General features: G+C 49.3%; 1 protein-coding gene across 1 annotated transcript; it reads left to right on the top strand.

Annotated features, from left to right (window-relative positions):
- Positions 1 to 5,764: 5,764 nt before the first annotated feature.
- On the top strand, positions 5,765 to 22,497 carry LOC120389023 (CCN family member 2-like). The gene is made up of 5 exons (XM_039511154.1): positions 5,765 to 5,862; positions 11,207 to 11,420; positions 17,955 to 18,194; positions 18,839 to 19,050; positions 20,095 to 22,497. The coding sequence occupies exons 1-5, from the start codon at positions 5,803 to 5,805 to the stop codon at positions 20,404 to 20,406; spliced, it is 1,038 nt and encodes a 345-aa protein (XP_039367088.1). The 5' UTR covers positions 5,765 to 5,802; the 3' UTR covers positions 20,407 to 22,497.
- Positions 22,498 to 23,844: the final 1,347 nt, after the last annotated feature.

Genomic DNA, 23,844 nt, shown 5'->3' with positions numbered 1-23,844 from the left:
TTGAGAGTGACGCACAGAAGAGCATAACAATTAAATGAATTAAACACCAAGCATTCTTCGCTCCAGGGAGATATTAAACTGGGTTGACGTCTTTATCCCTTCATTAAAAACAGCTCAGGCAAAAAGAAGAGACACAAATTGCTCCTAACTTGGGTGTTTCCTCACTTTGAAGGTTCTGAGTCACTCAGTCTTAATGTTCTCTTGGCTTTTGGCACTGGAGGTGAATAGCTCAGTTGATAGTACCAGGCGTGGTTTTAATTTGTCCAATGCCCCGAGGAACAACTCAGTCCTTGAGCTACTGATGGTATAGGCAAGGGATCTCAGTCACTAGGCCTTGTGTTCAATCCTGCTACCAGAAGATGGTAGATGTTGTCTGGCAAGTGCTACTTTCACAGAATCATAGAATATCAGGGTTGGAAGGGATCTCAGGAGGTCATCTAGTCCAACCCCCTGCTCAAAGCAGGACCAATCCCCAACTAAATCATCCCAGCCAGGGCTTTGTCAAGCCTGACCTTAAAAACCTCTAAGGAAGCAGATTCCACCACCTCCCTAGGTAACCCTTTCCAGTGCACCACCACCGTCCTAGTGAAAGTGTTTCATAATAACCAACCTAAACCTCCCCCACAGCAACTTGAGACCATTACTCCTTGTTCTGTCATCTTCTACCACTGAGAACAGTCTAGATCCATCCTCTTTGGAACCCCCTTTTAGGTAGTTGAAAGCAGCTATCAAATCCCCCCTCATTCTTCTCTTCTGCAGACTAAATAATCCCAGTTCCCTCAGCGTCTCCTCATAAGTCATGTGCTCCAGCCTCCTAATCATTTTTGTTGCCCTCCGCTGGACTCTTTCCTATTTTTCCTCATCCTCCTTGTAATGTGGGGCCCAAAACTGAACACAGTACTCCAGAAGAGGCCTCACCAATGCTGAATAGAGGGGAATGATCACGTCCCTCCATCTGCTGGCAATGCCCCTACTTATACAGCTCAGAATGCCATTAGCCTTCTTGGCAACAAGGGCACACTGTGGATTCATACTCAGCTTTGTTGACTTTAATTCAGCATTGCCTGTTTTTAACACGGTGAACGTTTTATTAGCAACATTCTCGCCAGGTAATATGCACGCAGACCACTGGCAAAGGCCTGCACTGGTAACTTCACCTTGACAATATTTTTTTTCCGTAGAGGGATTATTTTTGCTGTGTGCTGAAAACATGCTCAGTGCTGCTTAACAATAATTATGCTGATAATATTTATATAGTGCTGCCTGCTCCACCGCACATCCCTGATAGTAGGTAAGTATTATCATCCCCGAGCCAGGGCGTGGCCACAGGGTCATGCAGCAAGTTTGTATCAGAGCCAGGGTTAGAACTCCCAGAGCTCCCAGCCCCACCTCAATAGACTGTGCTGCCTTTTATACCGTGGTGATCGCCGTAAGTTATTGAGCAACAACAAAAGTGTCTAGGATTTACAGAAGCACAGATGTCACAGCTACAACGTGGTCAAAATGATTTGCAATCCAGATGTGGGTTATTTCTTTGTTGCAAGAAGAAAATGAGAACAGAGGTGCACAAGGCCCTGCCCCAGCCTCTCTTATTTACAACTTGTGCATGTCCTGCAGAGTATGATTTTGAGCAGCGGGTATTAGACAGCACAACTAAAGCACAGCTTAAAGGTGCAGCAGCTTCCAAGCCCAGATTTGTATCAATGCCTGGCTAGACTGCTTTTGTCTTGTAACTGCTGCTGGGCACTGTGTGTTTATGCCACTTCCAGTTCATTAACTCCTCTGTGTAGAGACATAATCTTCTGTTTTGTGGCGTCAGAACCAGCTGCTATGAAAATGATTGTGAAATCATTGATCTTCAGGTGGGAGAAGAGCAGGAGGAGCAGATAATGCGGTTAGCACTTTACTGGTGCCTTCTGTGCAAGGATCCCAAGGGATTTTACAAGTCTGAATGAAACGTCACAACACCCAGTCTTACCGTTGGCAAAACAGAGGGCAAGCGACTTGCTCGTCTAACTCACTTTGCGACTCTGAAGAAGGAAGAGAATCTAGGGTCCCATTCGGAGACAGGAAACGGGGAGGGGGGAGACTTGATGTTGCTTTAGGCCACCTTTGCGCTCCCTATATTCTGAGGCTGTAGAGGGCCCAGTACAGGACCTGGAGTAAGTTGGAGCAGCCTCAGGGCTGCTCCTACTTCTGTTCTGCTTTCCCTGCCCCTCAGTGAGTGCGGGAGGCAGAGAATGGCCATGGTGTAGTGCGTTCTGTCCACACCCCTTCCAGTGGGGTTGGAAGCAGGGCTGGGGTAGAGCCAACACTGGCCAGGGAGACCCCCTGTACTGGGCATATTGTCAAAGGGCTCCGTCTTTCACCCCCTTTATGGCCCCTCGACGCTGCCCGTGCAACATGAAAGGGCTCTAGTGTAGATGAGAATCATGCCCCAGGTCTCCAGACTCTTGATCTAATCGTGAGTGCACCCTTCCTCTCTGTATGTATGCACTCCAAAGGAATAAAGGTCCTGCTTTCACACAGTCGCCCTGAATAAATAGAGAAGGAGCATAGAACATATGACAATGTGTGGGGAAAAACTGTTTCTATTCTAAACAGCACATTTTGCAACAGGCAACATTGTTGGCAGCTGCCCAATATATTCAATCAGTAGAGATAATGCTGTTGCTTAAATGTCGGCTTAACGATTCCTTTTGAGAATTTACCCTGATGCGATACGGCTGCTAAGCAGCTTCATGGAACAGTAAGGCAAAGTTTTGATGGGTGATTGTTATTTTCCGTAGCAGTTTCATTTCTGGTTTGCTGTGTTAGCTATAAATGGCATGGGTGAGTCGACTGACCAAGAAACTCCTGAGTTCTAATCCCAAACATGACTAGCTCTGGGACAAGCTACACCCACCCGCCTCAGTTTCCCCATCTGTACAATGGGGATAACTATATTTGATGAGCCCCCGTGGAGGTGGTGAGTATTGGCTAGTCAATGTTGGCGCAGTGCTTAGAAAATAAATGGCTCTGTTGTTAGGAACCCTGGTTAGGTATGGTTCTCATATTGGTGTTGTATGTATGTGTAATGTTATTGTGCTTTTATTTACTAACAGTACTGAGTGTTTTACCTTTGAAAAACAATGGAGAAATAGTAAAGTATACATTTAAACTCCCAGCACCCTTGGTAGGCAGCATATTATCTCTGCCCTGTTGTCTTATGCCTATATTGCAGATAGAGAAACTCAGAGACAGAGGTGAAGAGACTTAACCAAGGGCACACAGTGACTCAGTGGCAGAGCCAGAACAACCTGTCAGGAGTTCCTGGATCCCCTGCCTTGCTACCCACACCGCCGTTTCCCAGCATTCTGAGGCCAGACCAATCAAAAGTGCCACCTTGTGCCGCTCTTGGACTGTACGGAAGCCGAGGGACCTGATTGGTGCAAACCACAGTACGCTGGATCCAGTTCCCAGGCCTGGTCTGTCACTCCCCAGGCCAGCATGGACTCTGGGCTCATCTAATCTATGGGGACAATAGCAGCCTGCCTACAGCATCATAGCTATGCCTCTGTAACCCTGTAGCATAGCTGCAAGCTGCAGCTACGGAAGGGGCTTTTCATCCCAGTAAGAATTCTGCCTCTCCGAGCGACAGTAGCGAAGGTGATTGAAGCGTTCTTCCATAGTAGACCTAGCCACGTCTACACCAGGGGTGAGGTCAACATAGTTACAGCACTCAGGGGGGGTGGGTTTTTTTAGACCCCTGATAGCCACAGCCTATGTTGACCTAAGTTTTCAGTGTATGCCAGACCTGAGATTACTCCCCTCTGTCATATACATATCCTGAGTTCATTTCCCAGCCTTCCTCTCCTCTCCTTCTCATCTCCTGCTGCGTGGGAGTGTTCTGCCTTGCTAGGCAGGTGTAAGCAAAACAACTGTCCTGGATTGTAAAGGCTGCCCTTTATATGACCCCACGCTCTGTCTGTATAGGATACACTAGGTCACAAAACTAAGTGATTGGGCAACAAAATGGCAAATGAAATTTAATGTGGATAAATGTCAAGTAATGCACATTGGGAAAAAATAACCCTAATTATACATACATTATAATGGGAGCTAATTTAGCTACAACTAATCAGGAAAGAGATCTTGGAGTCATCGTGGATAGTTCTCTGAAGATGTCCACACAGTGTGCAGCAGCTGTCAAAAAAGCAAACAGGATATTAGGAATCATTAAAAAAGGGATAGAGAATAAGATGGAGAATATCTTATTGCCCTTATATAAATCCATGGTACGCCCACATCTTGAATACTGCGTACAGATGTGGCCTCCTCATCTCAAAACAGATATACTGGCATTAAAAAGGTTCAGAGAAAGGCAACTAAAATGATTAGGGGTTTGGAGAGGGTCCCATATGAGGAGAGATTAAAGAGGCTAGGACTCTTCAGCTTGGAAAAGAGGAGACTAAGGGGGGATATGATAGAGGTCTATAAAATCATGAGTGGTGTGGAGAAAGTGGATAAGGAAAAGTTATTTACTTGTTCCCATAATACAAGAACTAGGGGCCACCAAATGAAATTAATGGGCAGCAGGTTTAAAACAAATAAAAGGAAGTTCTTCTTCACACAACGGACAGTCAACCTGTGGAACTCCTTGCCTGAGGAGGTTGTGAAGGCTGGGACTATAAAAGCGTTTAAAAGAGAACTAGATAAATTCATGGAGGTTAAGTCCATTAATGGCTATTAGCCAGGCTGGGTAAGGAATGGTGTCCCTAGCCTCTGTTTGTCAGAGGGTGGAGATGGATGGCAGGAGAGAGATCACTTGATCATTACCTGTTAGGTTCACTCCCTCTGGGGCACCTGGCATTGGTCACTCTCAGTAGACAGGATACTGGGCTGGATGGACCTTTGGTCTGACACAGTCTGGCCATTCTTATGTTCTTACGTCCTGTATTTCAGCGATTAATCACCCAAAAGATCATGCACTGTGATGCAAGTGTGAAAAATCAGGATGGGGGTGAGGGATACTAGATGCCCATATACGACAAACCCCTGAATATATGGGACTGTCCCTATAAAATCGGGACATCTGGTCACCCTAGGTGTGTGCTCTTCGCCTCTAGCCATTTTGTGACCCAAATTAAAACATTGTGGGAAGCTGCCATCCCTTAAAAGCAAGCTTTGCCCTGTCGCCTTTCATTTCCATGCCGTGCAAGAAGCCACCCTAGGCAGGAGCATTGGGTTCAGGCCCTGTTATCTTGTAGCTTTGACTCCCCTGGGCCGGGTTGGTCTGCAGGCCCAGGATGCACTATCACGTATGGTACCGATTGGCTTCTAACAAAGCTACACTTTCTGTCCGTTCCCGTTCCCCTTCCCCTTCCAAGGGGAAAAGATTAGCCCAACAAAGCTTCATTTATTTAAGAGTACAGCTCTTGTGGCCAAAAGGAAGGTGGAGAGGGGGAGTGGAGGAAGCTGTTTCAGGCTTCATACTTTTAGAATTAAAGAGAGAGTAATAATAATAAAATCCTAGCAAAGAGGGTTTTTTTGGCCACGATTTGATTTCCCCAAGTGTAATGCAGCCGAGTCCCAGACTCCACCAGCAGCCCGTGACCACCAGGCACACAGGAATCTGCTAACGTTCTCTGGAATTCGGACACTTTTTGGTTCACCCAGTTTGGGCCGCTCTCCAGCTTGTCACTCAAGTGCAGGGCACACCCCGTTAGGAGGCTATTTAAAGTGGAGCTCGTGTGCAACATTCTCCAAACAGAGCGGGGAGCGAGCGAGTTGTCATTCTGAAACCCCACCCCCTCACTCAGGATGCGTGACAGCTTTGGGCTAATAACCTGGTCTCTCTTCCTTCTCCTTGCGCCTGGCTGGGTATGTACTGTACTGCAGTCGTTTTATTTACTGGAGGAGCTTTGCAGTGCCTTGTTTTGCAGAATGCTTTCAGCAAGCCTAACTGTTGCAGCTGTCACCTGCCTCTGACAGTGCTTAGGAGGAGTTAGCATTCCAATGCACTGTGTAGATAAATAACACTCATAACGGCATGCTGCACACACACAGTGACCTGCGTGGTGCTCTCCGTCCAAGGATCTCAGAGCACTTCGGAAACACATGTGGATGACGCTCCCCCGTGCTCTCCTGCTATCCCCGATTTACAGGAGGGAAACCCAAGGCACAGAGAGATCAAGCAACTTCCCCGCAGCATTACCTGCCAAATGTGCGGCACTGCTAGGGGTAAGACTCTGATATCTCAGCCATGTGCCGTCCTTCCTGCCAAGAAAAACAGCTGTTTGTTTGCTCCTGGAAACCATGAGCTTGAAATCTGAAAGAGAAATTGGATTGGAAGCTCTGTGGGGGCAGGGACTGTGTCTCGCTGTGTTTTGTGCCGTACCTAGTACAATGCGGCTCCGTTTCTGATGGGGCCTTTGGATGTGACCACAATCCAAATGGCAGCAGCAGGGGCATTATTAATGATGACGATTTGTTATTATAGGGCCCAAATTGTACTAATCACCTTGCAGACTAGTAAGGAGATGAGGTCCATGCCGCCAGCAGCTATGGATCTAAATAGATTCTTGTGGCTTATCGCACTGATGTATGCAAAGTGCTTTAGGTAGACGAACTCTGTGTATTGATTGTTGCTAGTTGCACCAAAAATGTGCTCCGTGATGTCCAAACAGAAAGAATGCTGATCTCTGTATGGAGATGCTTATAGTACAATGGTATCAGGGGCTGGGCAGTTTCTGTGCAGAGGGGAAATTAGCAAATGCTTTGGGGCAGGGACTGTCTTTTTCTTCTGTGGTTGTACAGCTCCTTGCGCAATGAGGTCCTGGTGTGTGACCCAGCTTCCTGGGTGTTACAGCAACACACGTTTCTGAAACACTTTACAGTCAAACTTCGGCCACAAATTTGATTTATCCAAATGAGATCATGTTCTCAAGCGTCTGCTGAGTGCTTTGAAGATGGGACTTTGGACTCCTATTCTCTTCCTAGCGTTGGGAGGGGAGCAAGGATCTGGTGGTTAGAACAGAGGAGCAGGAGCTCCTGAACTCTGCTCCTAGGTCTTGACGAGGATTATTGTCTAGTGGTTAGAGCAGAGTACTCACATTCAGGATTCCTTGGCTCTGCTCTCAGCTCTGCCACTGACTTTTTTGACCTTGGGCATGTCACTACCTCTCCCTGCCTCGGTTTCCCTATCTGTGAAAAGGGGATAGCAATTCTTACTTACCACACAAAGGTGTTGTAAGGCCTAGTTTATCAGTGCCTTGAAATCCTGTAACGGAGGGTAAAGCACTGTTATCCAAACTAATCCAGTTAGGGTGACCGGATGTCCCAATTTTATAGGGACAGGCCCGGTTTTTGGGTCTTTTTCTTATATAGGCTCCTATTCCTCCCCCCAATCCTGATTTTTCACCCTTGCTGTCTGGTCACCCTAAATCCAGTGTTAGGACTGTTGGAATGATCACGCTTTGCCTCCTTTATCCTCGTCAGTGTCCGACCATACAAAGAGCATTAACCATACCTGTCTTGCACCTTTCATCCCAGGCACCCAGGGTGCTTTGTAAATATTTATGTGAGCCTTACAATACCCTTTCCCACCTCTTTGAATGGGATCATGGTCCAAAAAGCAGGTTTTTTAAAATAAAGAACCCTGTGTCATTGCCTGCGTTTGCTCTTTCCCTGGTGTTACAGCTGCTTGGTTCACTGATCGGTCCCAAGATTTCCCTGCTATCCATGCTGCAGAGCCAGCAGCTGCAGAGATGTGAGCCAGTTTCTCCCACCCCACCCCAGATTCTTCACCAGTGCTAAGAGTTATGTGAAGCAAAAAGAACATTACCCGTCTCTCTTCGTCCAGGTACCTAGGTTCAGCCTGCGGTGCCAGCAGTTAGGAAAATCTTGTTTTGACTTGTGAGCTAAGGAGATGGGACCTGGGAGCCAGTGATGAGGATCATATATGCAGCTCGGAGATGTGATTCTGCTAGTCAGCTTTTTACACACAACTGCAGCTCAGACAGTGCTCAGGGCTCCTGGGAGTGGCTGCTTTGCAAATGATGTTTGTGATGCATGCAAGAGCTGCCAGCAAAACCAGAGGCAGGGCAGTCATCTTTTTTTGGCTTCTTTTTCTTTCTCAATTCCAGTAGCTATGATCCATAATATTGGCTCAATTCTGTTTCCACTGAAGTCTGTAGACGTTTGCCACTGACTTCAACAGAAGCAGGATCAGGCCTTTAAAGAGAAGTGGGGCCCCCTCCCTTGAAAACTCCAGCAGCATGGAACTTCAGGGCCAGTGACTTTTGTGGGTGGGAGAAAGATGAAATGTACATTGTCTGATCTGCTGCCTGGGTTCCTGTTCCACCCACCTCTGCAGTACAACCTGTTAAAAACGTACTTTGTATTATGCACAGGTCTGTTGCAAAGCGCCTGCTCAGTTCTCTGGGGAAGTTTGGAGCTGAACTTCAGACCTGGATTCATCTTCTTTGTATCGAGGCAATTTCTAGAAGAAAGTCTATGGGCAGGAATGAGGAAGTGTCTTCAGGCATGTTGCAGAATAATTCATCTTTTAATATGGCATGAAAGTGGAACAACTTATGGAAGGTGCTAGTGAGGCGACTCCAGGTAGCCACTTCAGCCCTGCCCAGTCTGCACTAGCGTTCCCTACCGTACAGGCTCCTTGTCTCTGCTCACTGTTGATAGTGGATGAGCCAGAAAAGACTCCAGCTGACTTGCTGCTCTGTTGGCTTTTGCATGGTGTCAAGTATCAGGGGGTAGCCATGTTAGTCTGTATCCACAAAAGCAACAAGGAGTCCGGTGGCACCTTAAAGACTAACAGATTTATTTGGGCATAAGCTTTTGTGGGTAAAAAACCTCACTTCTTTATCTGAAGAAATGAGGTTTTTTACCCACGAAAGCTTATGCCCAAATAAATCTGTTAGTCTTTAAGGTGCCACCGGACTCCTTGTTGTTTCTGTTGGCTCTGTAAGGCTAGCAGGAGTTAAAAGACACAAAACCTGAGCAGATTGGAGTCTGAATACACACTGGGGCCAGGTGTACTGCGTACCAAAGTGAGGTGACATGCGTGGTGTGAAGTCACACAACAGTTCTGTGGCAGAGCTAGGAAGAGAACTTCGCTTATCTGGGTCTGTGCTGCTGTAGCCACCAGACCATCCTTTCTCTGCCACTCTTGAATGGAAAGTTAACCTGCCTATAAACAAAAAGTGAAACAAAGCAGTTCAGTTTCTGTGTGTGAAGCTGGGAAAGGAGGCAATCAGCACGGACAGTGACAAGGTCAGGAAGTGATTTAAATTTTGTTGGGTTTAATCTAAGATTGTCGTCACTGGGAATTTAAAAAAAAAACAGAGACATTTTGAGAACGTTTCTTTAAATAGGCTGCCGCCACCACAGTGTTGGAGAGCGCCTGCTGCTGCTAACCTTTTCAGTGCACGGATCACATCTTAATATTGATATTGTGGCAGACACACATCACTCCCATTCATAATCCTCCCCTGTACCCACCTCTTCACCCAGTCTTGATCGAATAACTTGCCCCTTTGGCAACTACAGCAATTGCATCTATGAAAAATAGAGGAAAGCACTGAAGTACTGTCAGCTTCTTGTAATGCAGCCTCACAGCTGGAAACAGGGAGGATCCTGCCAGCTCTCGACCGCGGTTTGAGAATGGGTGTGTTACAGGCAGCAAGGCGGTGTTATTTATTACAAGAAGATTTTGCACTAGGAGTTTTCAAAGCGAATTAGATGAATTCCTCTTGAATGGGGTAAGACTTGGTGAGGTCTTGTGGGTTACGATTAAGCCAAATCCCTGTCCTATACTATACTGTGCTGCTTGTTGCAAGAGTGTAAAGCAGCTGGCATCTCCTAGCTCCATGTGAGGTTCAGTTAGGACAGCGGTTGGGAACAACAGCCAAAGCAGCTGGAGAAGTTTTACTACTGTTATTGGTCACGAAACAAAACACGCAAGGAAGCTGCTTTACCGGCAAGGGTTGGGTATGATACAAGAGCAGATACGTATGAACTTGGTTGCTTTGTTACTTTACACTGATATCTCAAAACGTGTTGTAAGCTTAAACTGACACATGCAGATAATACTCAAAGATCATTTTGTCACTGCAATTGCAGCCACTTCTGGGGTGGAACATAGCAGATGACTAGTGGTGCACAGAGGCATGACACAGCAGTTAAACATGGGAAGTGAAGAACTGTTCCATATCCCTGTTGAAACGACATACTGGGAATGTTGGTAGGCAGAATGTAGTTACCCAGGTGGGATTAACACCGATTTTTTTTTTTTTAATGAAAAGGGGGTTCTTTAATGACTGCAAATTTAGCACCTTTAGTGACCCTGGTTTCACATCTCATCCAAACCATGCTGTGTACAGCAGCTGGGGGGTTGGTTCAGCACTGGCTCTGGGGGAAGGCTGCCACCTGCTGTATCACCAGCATCACTTACAGCATCCCGGGTTTTCCCTCGAGCGTTCCCATCCTTCGGACCCAGCCCAACCTTGTTCACCATGTGAAATCAAACAGCAGGAATACTGAAGTGTGGGTTTTTGAAAGGAGGGAAGGGCACCCTGAAGTCCTTTGACCAGAGATGGCATTACTTTTGCAAGGTCCCAAGGAAGGAGGTTACATTAAGGACCCCCTAAAGGCAGGGCTCACCTCTGAGGGCCTACTTGGAGAGGTAATGTGGCCTTTTGAATATAGCACTGCACTGGGATTTGGAAACCTGGGTTCTATTCTTGGCCGGGCTGCTGGGTGACTTTGGGCCAATCCATTCCCCACTCTGTGCCTCAGTTTCTCCATCTGTAAAATGGGATTAATAATGGTGACCTCCTTTGTGAAGTGCTTTGAGATGTACTGATGAAAGAGCCAGGTATGTTGTTGTTGATACAGTCAAAGGGAAGGGGACCAATTCCACAGAGTGGGGAACTCCAAGCATTCTCTTGCCATTTTAGTGTTTAAAGCTGACCCTGCCTCCCAGGGGGTTCCTCTTTCCTGGACTCCTCTTGATTTTAGGGTAAGGGGATTGCTCATCTGGAGCTGCATGGAAGGTCCTTCCTGGTACCCGGATTGGGGAAGTGGGGAGAGAAAGGTGGGTTTATCCTGCTGGAGCTGGGGCAGCAGATTCATGCACTTTTACTCTCTCCACCCTGGTGGTTTGTGAGAGGAAGGGTTTTATTTTCATGGCTTGTCTGTCCTCCAGGCAGAGTCGCAGCCGTGTTCGTACCCGTGCCAGTGCCCCTCTCAGCCGCTGCAGTGCCCTGTTGGCACCAGCCACGTGTGGGATGCCTGCGGATGCTGTAAAGTGTGTGCCCGGCAGCTGGGCGAGCTGTGTTCCCTTCAGACACCCTGCGATCACCACAAGGGACTCCATTGCAACTTCTCCAAAATCCACAGAGACGTCGGGATCTGCTTAGGTGAGCGGCTGCGTATCCCTCCCGTGTGAAGCTGCCCTGCCCCCAGGCCCCACAGACCATGGGAGAGCCAGAGGGACATCAGAACCTGCCTTAGGGGACACACAATGGCAGACCAGACAAGTGGCCGCCTTACGTGGCCTGTGCGACCCCTTTGAAACGAACTGATGGACCAAAAAGTGTGTGACTGACTAGATGGCACAAGTCAGGCCCACGGATACAGACTCCTCACATGAAGTCACAGGGCAGGGGATTTGGATTCCTGGATCCAAAATCTCTCTCTCCATTGACTTTTATATATCACACTCTTAGCACCGGTGAGCTAGTTCTGCTTTCCTGGGATTAAACCCAGTGCACGGCCTGTTGAGGGTACCCTGAGCTCCATCCTCTAGTCCCAACAGGGATTTCTGGGTCAGATCCCAAACCAAAGGGGCCCCGTTCTCTAGTTCTGCTTCCCTGTGGTACAACTCTGCCCACTAAGAGAGAAACTGATTTTTCTGCTACAATTTAGTGGGGGAGATTTTCAAGGGCCTTACTTCCCATTTGTGCCTAAATCTGACTGACTTCCAATGGGGGTTGGTCGCTTTAATGTTCTTTGTGTCTTTTGAGACTCTCCAGCAATGGCATCAGTCTCTGCACTGAGCCTCCTGTAAACGCCAACGTTTTTCAGTTTCACTGAGTGCATGGCCAGGAGGAACCGTCGGATCGTCTACTCTGACCTCTTACGTCACAGACCAGACACTAGTTAGACCAAAACATTTCAGTCCTCAGGCAACTAATCCATTGTGAGGCACGGGCAGAGAACAGGAGAGGCCGGGACGCCCCCCAATGCTTGAGGCCATTTTGGACTGTTATTATAAAGTAATGTTACTTTCGTAATCGGAGCAGAATTCTCTACCCTGTCACATTATCGGTAGCATTTTAAATCCAGTGGACACACGTGGTCATAGTTTCCAAGGCCGGAAGGGACCATTGTGATCATCCAGTCTAACCTCCTGTATAACACAGGCCAGAGAACTGCCTCCCAGTAATTCCTAGAGCGGATCTTTTGGAAAAACATCCCAGCTCGATTTTAAAAATTGTCAGTGATGGAGAGTCTACCAGGGATAGCTCAGTGGTTTGAGCATTGGCCTGCTAAGCCCAGCGTTGTGAGCTCAATCCTTGAGGGGGCCGCTTAGGGATTAGGGGGTTGGACTAGATGATCCTGAGGTCCCTTCCAACCCTAATAATAATCAGCTAGGAAGAGGCATGAAGACCTAGAGGGAATGACACAGATTTGACCCTGGGTAAATTTGTGCCTATGGTTAATTACACTCACTGTTATAAATTTACACCTTATTTCCAGTCTGTTTATGATGTCGCAGCCTTCCTGTGTTCAAAACATTAATAGAAATGGCCAAAAAGATCATTTTCAAAAGCGTGTATGCGCCGACTGGCTTCTATGACTCCTGATAACAGCAAATGCAAACCTGTTTTCACCAGACCCCTCCTGGAGCGTCTCTCAGCGAAGGCTACTGCATCCCTGCCCAATATCAGCTTTTTAGCCAGAGCCACTGTGCCCGTAGGACTGTATAAAAAATAATAAATAAGGACTTTTTCATAGTGGAGGAAGTATATTCCCCCCCACCCCCTTTTCTTTGTTTTCCTCCTCAAAAAACAGTGGAATCATTTTTGGCTCAAACTTTCCAAAAAAATTTGCCCTTGGACAGACACCAGGTCTGGAGAATTTCTGCCTGAGGGGTACAAGGTAGGTGAGGGAATATCTTCTATTGGGCCGACTTCTGCTGGTGAGAGAGACAAGCTTACACAGAGCTCTTCTTCAGGCCTGGGAAACCTTTAATTTCCCACTTTAGACACACTTTGTGTAAGCTCAAAAGCTTGGCTCTCTCACCAGCAGAAGATGGTCCAATAAAATATATGACCTCACCCACAGGTGCCAACTTTCCAAAGTGCCGGGGGGGTGCTCAACCCCGGACTCTGTCCCAGGCTCCACCCCCACTCCACCCCTTCCCCCAAGGCCCCCCCCCCCCCCCCTCCTCTTCCCTGCCCCCCACCACCCCCCCCCCCCCCTCTTCCCACCCGCCCCTCCCCTCCTGAGCATGCTGTGTCCCCTCCTCCTCTCCTGCCTCCCAAATGGCATGAACAGCTGCAGGAGGGAGGGGGGGGGGAGGGGAGGGGGGCCGGCAGGGGCCCAGGCTGGGGTGGGGGGTGGGGTGGGGAGAGCTGATGGAGGGGCTGCCAGTGGGTGCTCAGCACCTACTATTTTTTCCCCGTGGGTGCTATCACCACACTCACCTTGTCTCTCTAATATCCTGGGACTATCACGGCTACAACAAACTGCCTGAGAGGTAAAAGTTTTGGAAACTTTTAAACTACTGAAAAGGGGATTGTAATAGAAACGTTCACACAACCTTAACTCTAGCTCTCATTAGTGCTCCAGCCACAGTATTTCAGAATTAGTTGGAAGCGATAGAGTTGCAGGTTACTTGTTGCAGCTGCTGTTTTTATTGTGCTACTATTATGTGCTAATTTTTCACTTGCTTGCAAGAATTCAGATGGCAAGTTTAACTTGCAAAAGCCAGTTGTCCTCTTCTTTGATCAGTCTTATTTTCTTTGATCTGTTTAATTTTCTTTCCTCCCCACTTGTTACATCTGTGGTTGGGCCTTTAGAGGTGAGTGCATACGTTTTTCAGTTTTAATTTGTGTGAGTTGATCTATCTAACTATTGGTAATAGAAACATACCACTAACTGTATCTGGAGTTTGTGGTGTTCTCATAACAACTGGCCTGGTCACTGCACGTACATAAGCATAGAACAAGCAGAACTAGACCCAGTGGCTGGAAGTCGAAACTAGACAAATTCAGAATGGAAAAAAATGTTTAACAGTGAGGATTATTAACCACTGGAACAAATTACCAAGAGATGTGGTGGAGTCTCTGTCACTTGAAGTCTTTAAATCAAGATGGGATGTCTTTCTAAAAGCTGTGCTCTAGCTCGACATATGATATGGGTATGATGCAGATATCACAGGGTGGACTTCTGTGGCCTGTGTTATGCAGGCCAGACAAGACGGTCACAATGGTCCTTCTGACCTTAAAATGGGAAATTAAAATTAGTTGGCAAAAATCCTATTGACTTCAGTGGGGCCAGGATTTCAGCCTAGAATCTGTGAGCATCTGTTAGAAAAATGTGCACCCTAATGGCTTTGACTAACCCTGTCAGAACCATCACACTGATATCTCAGCACATCAGCAGCTGGAGACGGTGAAGGAACTTGAGGATGGGGTGAGAGATGGAGTGGTGGAAGTGGAAGATGACTTCAGCTACTGGGTATTGGACAGAGAGAAGAGAAGTTTACAGGAATCCAGATGAGTGTGAACTAGGGTTTTGGCAGTGGGGACAGGAGAAGGAAAGAGGAGCTTCTAGAAATATTAGCAGGAGAACCATCACAATTTGGTACCAGCCTTGGCATGAGGGGAAAAGAAACGGGGGGAGTCAAAGAGGATAAGGATTATGAACAGTGTGCATAAATCACTAGAGGGAATTCCTTCCCCAATGAGCTTAAAGCCGAAAATACAGATACATAGACAGGATTCCCCAGGAAATCCAGAGGTGAGAACAATTCATGGTCAGCAGGCTTATTTGTGTAGTGTATGGATCTTTAAGTGTGTGTCGATTGCACATCGGTATGTCCATCTCCAAACACTGGCTTCCACGTTACAAGACTTCTGCATGCTGCCACAGAATATTACACGCTTTAAATATGCAATCACCACACACAGTTTGTGCCTACATGTCATATAAACGGAGGAAAGCCCTGGTCCATAGACAAGGATGACCACAGCGAGTGGCAGGAATCCATGTGTCTGAACACACATCAGCCAGAACTATGTGCTCCACAGCAGAAAAAGGAGTTCAAGAAAGGGGAGGCACTTTCATCTGAGGTGGAAGCACCCCCCTGACGTGAACGAGCCCTTCAGGAACACATGACAACATGGACTGTTCTCAGAACGCTGTGTAGTGCAGGGCTCAATGCTCTGTGCTGGGTTAGTGTTAAAATCAATCATACAAACATGAGGCTGGAAACTGACACCTGGGGCTGCAGTGTGTGTAACTTCTGCAAAGATGCACCACGGGCAACATTGCACTAAGATCAACTGCTGTAGCATTGGCACTTGGTAGCCAAAGCAAGAAAGGTTTTGGGGAGGCCTTTAGATTAATGCTGCAAAGACGGGGTGCCTGTTTAGCGTTAGGGTTCATTCTCACCGAGGTAAATGGCCCTTTTACCTGGGTCAGCGGTAAAGCTAAATTGGACCATTGTGTAGTTGTGGAACATATGAGGGAAGCTGGTCCTGTGGCTAAGACAGTGGGTTGTGCCTTTTTTTGCTGCTTTATGATTTATAAAGATGATTTTTTTTTTAAATTAGGGGCTGGGTCTACTTGTTCTCCTTAGCTTAGAAATATCTGGAACATTATGTCTGATGTTCCTTGGCTTTGCTGGAGAACTTGGAAGTCTCTGCCATGAACTGGAAGATTTCTCAGCCCTCCGTTGAAGGGTTGGTATGGACGGTCTTTAAAAAAGAGCACATTTCTCCCAAGTGTCTTCCAGACCTTTGAATTGAATAGACATCAACAAAAACAAGTGGAAAACAAGCAGCTTCAAACAGTTGGGAGGGAAAGTGAGATTTTGATTGGACTGGGTTTCACTTGCATTAGCTGATGTCACAACCCTGCCAAGTCTCCAGTCACACAGGTTCTTTCAGGAAAATCAGGGTAGACGAGGTCCAGGCACCTACTGGGAAAAAATGGTGCTGCAGAGAAGGATCCTTTTTTATGACGTGAAGAATTCCTGAACGGATACAAACCCTATTTGCTTTTTCCTTTTGCAAGCCACCTTTAAACGTGGGAAATCGACTGCCCTCAGAGGAATGTTGCCTTTTTGTCTGATAGGGGTAACTGGCAGCAAAGCTTTTGGCTAGTGTGTCGTATCAGGAATGCATCGTGCACCACACCATTGGCTTGGGCACTTTCTTAGATCCTGGCAAGAGAAACTCTTTGGGGTAAGAGGAGGCTGATTACAAGTTGGGTGGTTGTGAAGAGCTGGTTGCACTCAGCAGCCCATCCGACTGGAGAAGAGGTTTCTCCAAGGAACATCAGCCTGTCTGGCATTAGCTCAGCGAGCAGCTGGGGATGGGGAGCGGAAGACGAGTTTCAGAAAGGAGAGCGCAGTATCGGGAATACCCCAAATAGTGCAGTAAGCCAGATCCTAGAGTCTCCAATTGCACCAGGTTAGCTGTGTCCTTTCCCCAGATCCGTCTCTGAAAGAACCAGGTCAGTGAGGGTCAGCCAGAGCTGCCCTAGCAGCAAAGAGTTTGATCTGATCACTGCGAGCCAGGTTGTGACCCACGTGCTCACCCTGCTGAGCAGTTATTTATTTGCATTATGGTAGCACCGAGCAGCCCCAGTCATGGGCCAGGACCCCAGTGTGCTAGGCGCTGTATGAACACAGAGCAAGCCCCAGGGGGCGTAACTCACATGAATAGTCTCGTCAGTGGGGTTCACAATCTGGCCCTAAGCGATGGAGCAAAACCAAGGCACTGGATCCAAACTACCCAGAGCTTTGGGGTGCTTCAGATCTGGTCTTGAGCCCGTCCCTATTCAACTCCTGCTGTCCTGCATGAGGGGGCCGGCTCTCTACCACAGAGAGCTCCAGGCAGTAGCTCTTCCTCCAGGGATTTATAAGGCCTCAGACTAGCTCTGCCCACAGGAACTGTCAGCCAGCTGCTTCATCGCTCCTCATGATTCCTGGAGCCACCAGTTTCTTCTTGCCTGGGCACTCACCCAGCCGTGTAGATCTCGATGCTCTGGTCAGTCCTGCAGGGGGCTAGTGCCCTCTGCTGCAACCTAAAACGTCAGCATCTCGTGCTTCCGCAGCACTGTCCATCCAAAGCGTTTAGCTGGACCGTAGCGACGGAGGCTTGGACCAGACCTCAAGGGCACCCATCCATCCCCCGCACAGAGACAGGATTTCACCAGCCTGTCTCAGAGGTGGGGCTGGTCAATGCAGCGTCGAGCAGAGCTGCACCGGAAATGACCCCGGTGCATTACTGGCTTGCTCGATGGGTTTGTGAACAGAGAGGTCACATCCAGCCCTCCTCATTTTTGGATGGGGGCTCAGTTCGCTGCAGGTGAAGCTGCCCTTGTCCAGCCATGCAAATTCAATTAGAAGGGCTTGCTTACCCTGGGGGGAGGGGCGCAGCCTGGTCCCTGGTGAACTCAGGCTCCCCTTGCACCGGCACGCAAGGAAAAGACTCTAACCTGGCTGCTTGGGACCCCGGATGCCCGTGGGAAGATCAGGTTACACCCCCAGGATTCATAGATCTCAGGACAGGGGAGCTGATGTTCACATGCTTTGATTTCTGGTTACCACGTAATCCCCTGGAGGAAGAGACCTGGCCCTCAGCACCTGGATCGTTTCTGCTGAATCATTCCATCAGCTCTCCCCTTCTCCCCCCTCCCATCATCTCTCCCTACAGCCCACGAGGGGGCGACCTGTGACCTGCTGGGGAAGATCTATCACAACGGCGAGAGCTTCCAGCCCACCTGCAAGCTGCAGTGCATCTGCATGGACGGCGCCATCGGCTGCATCCCCCTGTGCGCCGACGACCTGCGGCTCCCCTCCCCGGCCTGCCCGAACCCCCTCCGGGTCAAACTCCCAACCCAGTGCTGCGAGGAGTGGATTTGTCCAGGGGGCAGCCAGGAAACGGCCCTGGCAGGTGAGCAGAGCGACAAGGTGGGGGCGGGAATCTCTTTTATTGGACCAACTTCTGTTGGTGAGAGAGGCCAGCTTTTGAGCCACACAGGTGGAAGAGATCGTTTAGCGTAAGGAGTTAGCACCGATTTCAGGGGACCATTCCAGGTAGAGTGGCCCGTTAGCGCTCTGCAGTCATAGGACACCCAGGGGGGTTAGTGGGTTACAGCTTGTTGTCATGAGCCGGGTGTGGCCAAACTTACTGGCCCTCTGAGCTGCATTTCTTCAGACGTTTGAGAGCTGGGGTGCGCACGCTGGGGGTTCAGCCCTGCAGGAGGCACCTGATGGGTCTGGGGGCTTCAGCCCCTGCGGGGAGGGGGGGGTCTTAGGCCTGATGCTGAAACCCTGCTCCAGCTGAGGTCCTGTCTGGAGCTGACAGAAGCGGGGAAAGGAGACCAGACCCTGCTGACTCTCGTAGTGAAAGGGCGAACAGCTCTGGCAGGGCCTCGCTTACTGCCCCTCCTGCCCCATTGCTGGAGAGCACGACAGTGCCAGCTCATGAGCGGCCCAGCAGAGCAAGGCCCCAGATGGTCACTTGCTTTGCACCTGGCAATGTGCCTTGTGCCAGGTTCCTGAACGCTCTCTGGTGTCCCTCTTGACCTGGGTCAGTTTATAGGGGGAACCCAGCGCCCGGGCCTGAGCTGAACGACCTCCAGGAGAACTGCCTAGTCCAGACCACCGAATGGAGCGCCTGCTCCAAGAGCTGTGGGATGGGCATCTCCACCCGCGTCACCAACGACAACCCCCAGTGCCGCCTGGAGAAGGAGAGCAGGCTCTGCATGGTCCGGCCCTGCGATTTCCCCAGGGAGAAGATCATCAAGGTACTGGCTGCTGGTGGAAGCTGGGAGCGGGGGGCACCAGCGTCTGTGAGACTAGATGGGGCAGGAGCAGGGCTGGAGTGGGTAGGACAAAGCAGGACGAGGCTGAACACACAGCGGTCAATTTCCAGCCATCGCAGAGGCCTTGGGCATGGGCAGCACTGCGGTTGCGTGTGCCTGGGACACACATCAGTTCAATCCAGGTCAGACTAGATGGTCCAATTGTCCCTTCTGGCCTTACAATCTATGAAACTATGAATTCAAGCTCAGGAGGCCACCAGCTCATCCCCCAAGATGCTGGTCATTGCCCACCCGTCCTGGCTGACATTCAAAGGCCCAGTTCAGCCCTGGCATGGGCAGGTGTCACTCGTATTGATCCAGAGGGCCTGGGCCGGGGATGCTCGCTCTGCCGGTCCATCAAGCACACTACCGGACGTAGCCTCACCCCTCCAGCCCTCAAAGCCGAGGGGATGTTTGGAACATCAGTTCCCCCTAATACTGCATCTCATACAGGGCCCAGTCCTGAGAGGCGCTGGGCACCCTCCACTCCCATTGACATCAATGGGGCAGGATCAGGTCGTGTAGCTAGAGCCGGTCAAACACTTTATACCGATCTGTCTATATCTCTATCTCTATCCAGTGAAAACTGGTGTTTGGCTTCAATCAAAGCGATTCACCAAAGTGTTCTGAGCTCTTTGAAAATCCCCGTTTTACCTCCAACGTTTTAAAATGTTGGAAAAATGTTAATTTTTTTTCTCATTTTGGTGGGAAAAATCCCACTTCTCGCTTTTTAAAACTGTTTCCCCACAGCTACATTTCATTGCTTTATTTTTCCCCAATAGAGCCAGCGACACTGAAACAAAAAATGTTTCCAAAAACTCAAACATTTTGAATTTTTTTTCCCTAGAAAACCAATGAATTTCAACCCAAACAAAACCACTTGTATTTCCTCTGAGGGTTTTTCTACTCCCCCCACAGGTGCTTTTTTCCATAGCACGATGCCGTCCTGCCGGGTTAACCCTTTTCTTACTGCTGCTCTCTCCTCAGAAAGGAAAGAAGTGCGTGCGGACCCCGAAGTCCCGCCGGGGAATCCGCTTTGAGTTCTCGGGCTGCACCAGCGTCCGCTCTTACCGGCCCAAGTTCTGCGGTAGCTGCACTGACGGCCGCTGCTGCACGCCCCACACCACCAGCACTGCGGAGGTGGAGTTCCAGTGCCCAGAAGGGGACTTCTTCCACCGTAAGCTAATGTTCATCAAGACGTGCTCCTGCCACCATGACTGCCCCAGGGACAACGACATCTTCCTGGCCACCTACCGCAGAAGGATGACCGGTGACCATGTCAAGATAGAGAGGCAGTAGCCCCTCCTCTCCCTGATCAGGCTAATGCGTTGAGCGCTCTCAAGTGCCTGCCGAGCTGGTTCCTTTTGAGGATGCTGAGGCAGAACGAGGCGAGCCTGGAAACAGAGATGGGCCGGGACTGAAATCTTGATCCAAATTCCCCAGACTTCGAGGCAGTTTGGATCCGGATCTAAGCCTTGTGGCCCAGGCCCATTTCTAGCTGAAAGTGAAGTGGGTGAGCAATTCCTTAAAGCCCCTGCTGTGCCGGTACCTGGCAGCAAACCCAGGGCAGGAGGCAAAGGAGAGGTCCAGGAAGTCTGAATGTGCATCAGCGTGCTAGGCCTGTTTCCCATTAAACAACAGACTAGGGCCCTGGTGCATAGGCATCTATCTTTTTGCAGTGCATCCCTGTAAATGAAAGTAGTGCTGGCCCAGTGATGGGTTAGTGCCGGGTCTGCCAGTCACTCTAGACTGATTGCCACCTGCCACCTCTTGGTGCTGTTTGACCAATACTCTTCCCCTGCTCAGTGCCCCTGTTCGATACCTATGTCCCAGAGCAGTCAGCAGCTGGAGAGTCCTGTGCATCCACCGTGTGTCTCTGACATCAGCCGTTTTTCAAAGCCAGATGATCCTGCATGTGCCCTGGGGTCTACTGAGAACAGGAGAGAGAGTTACAAAGAGTTGGCCATTCAGTCCCACTGCAAGAGACCTAACATTGCTGTGTGGCTTTCTTTGGAAAATCCAAACCCAGTTCGGGACATCTCCGTAGACGATGGGGCTGTGCCGGGCTGTCACTCTGCTCACCGTCAATGCAGAAAGGGCGGCTCTATGGCCTGATTCTGATCTCAGATACCCCAGTGTAAATCAGGAGTAACTCCAGAGAGCACTGCCAGGGTAAAACAGGGACACACTAGATTAGAATCAGGCTCCCATCCTGAAAAATCGCAGCCAACAGATCTGCCCCTGTAACTTCTGAGTCCCATGTGTAGATTTTACTGCCAGAAAATGAGTATTTCCTACTTTTCACCTCTGTTACCGCATCAGAGCCAGATCTGTTGTGGGAGAGCGAACTGGCTTCTCTCCTGGTTCGTGCATCAGCAACAGAATTGCAAACTACACTTCAGCTTTAGAGTCTTTATTCCTGGTGGTGTGTGAACAAGAAGAACCCAGTTCAGGTCAGATCCCAGGGAGAGTTTGAGGTGCTGGAAGGAAAAAAAAACCAACAACAATTGTTAATTGTAAACTGAGCAGATTTGACCTGGAGTTATTGAGACAACAACATGAAAAGCTCTGACTGGGGCCCTGTGTGTCAGTCATGGGATGCATCTCTTGCCACAGAACTATGCTTCATAATCTCAGCTTCCAGTAGAGAAAATCGTTGCTAGTTCTCACAGTTACGAACAAAAATCTTACAATTGTAGCCCAAGTGTAACCGATGCAGGGGTATCTACCAGAGTGTGCAACCAGTCTGAAGCAATAGCTTTGAGAGGTGTGAACTGTTTGCCTCAGTGGGATGTTAACTCTGAAAACTAATGAGGGTCCAAAAGCAACATTACTATTTAACGCCTGCTCATTTTAGCAGAAACATCCAGCTAAAGGGCTGATCCCACCATTTCCAAGTGCCTTTTGTCTCCATTCTTTAATTCATCCGAAGCTGGGACAGAATTTCTACCAGAATGATGCAGAATCAAGGGGCCTTGCTGCAGAACTGAGGTCCAGCGAACTGCAGAGGCTGGGACTGTGCCTACGCTGCCATCCATGGCTGTATTTCAGAGCAGAGCTTCCTTTCAAATAACGTTCCGGGCAGTTGCTAAATGCCGCCCTTCGCTTATAGGCTTCAAAGCATTATCCCTGACTTGGCCATCAAAATGCCCAGGGTATAAAACATCACCTCTTTCCCCCCATCCCTGAACAGCTGCAGCAGCATCGCTCTCATCACAAACACTCCTGGAGCTTTGGCCTCCTGTTGTTTGCGCTGGGATTCAAACTGTAGTTTACGGTGTTGCTGTCTGTCAAACAGCCGGGCCGGGGCTTTTCCATGCTGTAATCTCCCCTGCACCCGCCTCTTTGGTGCAGTTCTGCTGGGTTGGTGGCTGTTCTTCCTCTTGGCTGCCTGGCTTCAGAGTGAAAAACTAAAATGATGGCTGCACTTTACCTGATAACAATAAATGTCTCTTTATTTTGTACATAACCCCACCCACCTGGACTCCTCTGTGGATGAATGGTCCCTGGAGGGCCACTGGCTGCATAGTGGGAGGGGGGATATGTCAAAGCAGGGAGTTGAGAGGAGCTCCCTGCTGAACAGGGGCAAGTCTCAGCTGTATGACCAATCACCAGCCACTATCAAACCAAGGCTCTCTGCCATTGGTTGGTGCTGGAGTCCTTAAAGCCCCAGGATCTTTGCCATTGGTCCGTGTTGAGTCCTCTAAACAGATTCATTCCTCCCCCACAGAGAAATGTTGCCAGTAAGTCATGTCCATCCAACATCTCACTGACTCTAAATAAGAGGCAGGGAGACCCAGGCTGCCTGGCTGAGTGAACTGGGGGTCAGGAGACAGTTCTGGTCCCAGCTCTGCGGCTCACTGGGGTATGTGACTTTGGGCAAATCACTTCATCTCCCTGAGCCTCTGGTCCCGCCTTGGCAAGGACAAGGCCTGGCATGATCCCAGCTGATGCTGATAGTACAGTGCATGTGCAGAGAGGTGCCAGCCTGTGCCCCCACTGCCCAAGGCCAAGGTGATGCTTGGGCCATGCTAGCCTCCCATCATGCAGGTGTGCGTGAGCCAGGATTCAGTTGGGTGCCAGCCCTGCGGTGCACGCAGAGGCAGCCATGTGCCAGACATGCTTCCTGCAGTGTTTAATACTCAGATAAAAATAAACCTGGGAGCAGATGTGGCCAGAAGTCAGTGTGAATGGGGGGAGTTTTATGGAGGCTCAGCAGCTTACGGATGGTCTTCACTATCTCATCATATTATCCAAGGGCGGTTCTCCCCCCCACCCTGCTCTCTCTTAATATTTACAGGAACCATTTCCCAGAGGTCAGGCGGGTGAATCTCGCATGATGCCAGCTGGGACAGAGGAAAGGTCCTTTCCTGTCCTATAAGCTTTGACCCTCCCCCATCTCTTTTTGGGGGAGACTCTGAGGCTACGGCCCCCTTGGAGACAGGACAAGTAAGCTGGCAGCTGGGACAAATCCCCCCTCCCCTCCCCCCCAATTTACTGTGTATAACCAGGCCCAATTTCCTTCTCGCTCTGTTTTACACCACCCCCTTCCATCGATCCCCAGGGGGCCGCTCCTCATTCACGCCAGCCTAAGGGAGAGCAGAATCGTATCGTTCTCTGTCAAGGTGGGGCACACTGACTCCAGACACTCCCGAACTTCAGGGATGTTTAGCGCTGGCTCTGACCCAGTGCCTGACCCTGTGAATCACTCATTGCTGAGTGGTGGGAGGGGGGCCC

The sequence above is a fragment of the Mauremys reevesii genome, linkage group 23 (assembly GCF_016161935.1).
Source record: "Mauremys reevesii isolate NIE-2019 linkage group 23, ASM1616193v1, whole genome shotgun sequence".
NCBI classification, from domain to species: domain Eukaryota; kingdom Metazoa; phylum Chordata; order Testudines; family Geoemydidae; genus Mauremys; species Mauremys reevesii.
This window is presented reverse-complemented; position numbering and strand designations above follow the sequence as displayed.

Excerpts from the sequence above, each read along its gene's own strand:
- LOC120389023 (XM_039511154.1), top strand. The coding sequence starts at position 5,803 with ATGCGTGACAGCTTTGGGCTAATAACCTGGTCTCTCTTCCTTCTCCTT. Across the intron at positions 11,421-17,954 it reads AGACGTCGGGATCTGCTTAG|CCCACGAGGGGGCGACCTGT; the intron begins GTGAGCGGCTGC and ends CTCTCCCTACAG. Across the intron at positions 19,051-20,094 it reads CCAGGGAGAAGATCATCAAG|AAAGGAAAGAAGTGCGTGCG; the intron begins GTACTGGCTGCT and ends CTCTCTCCTCAG.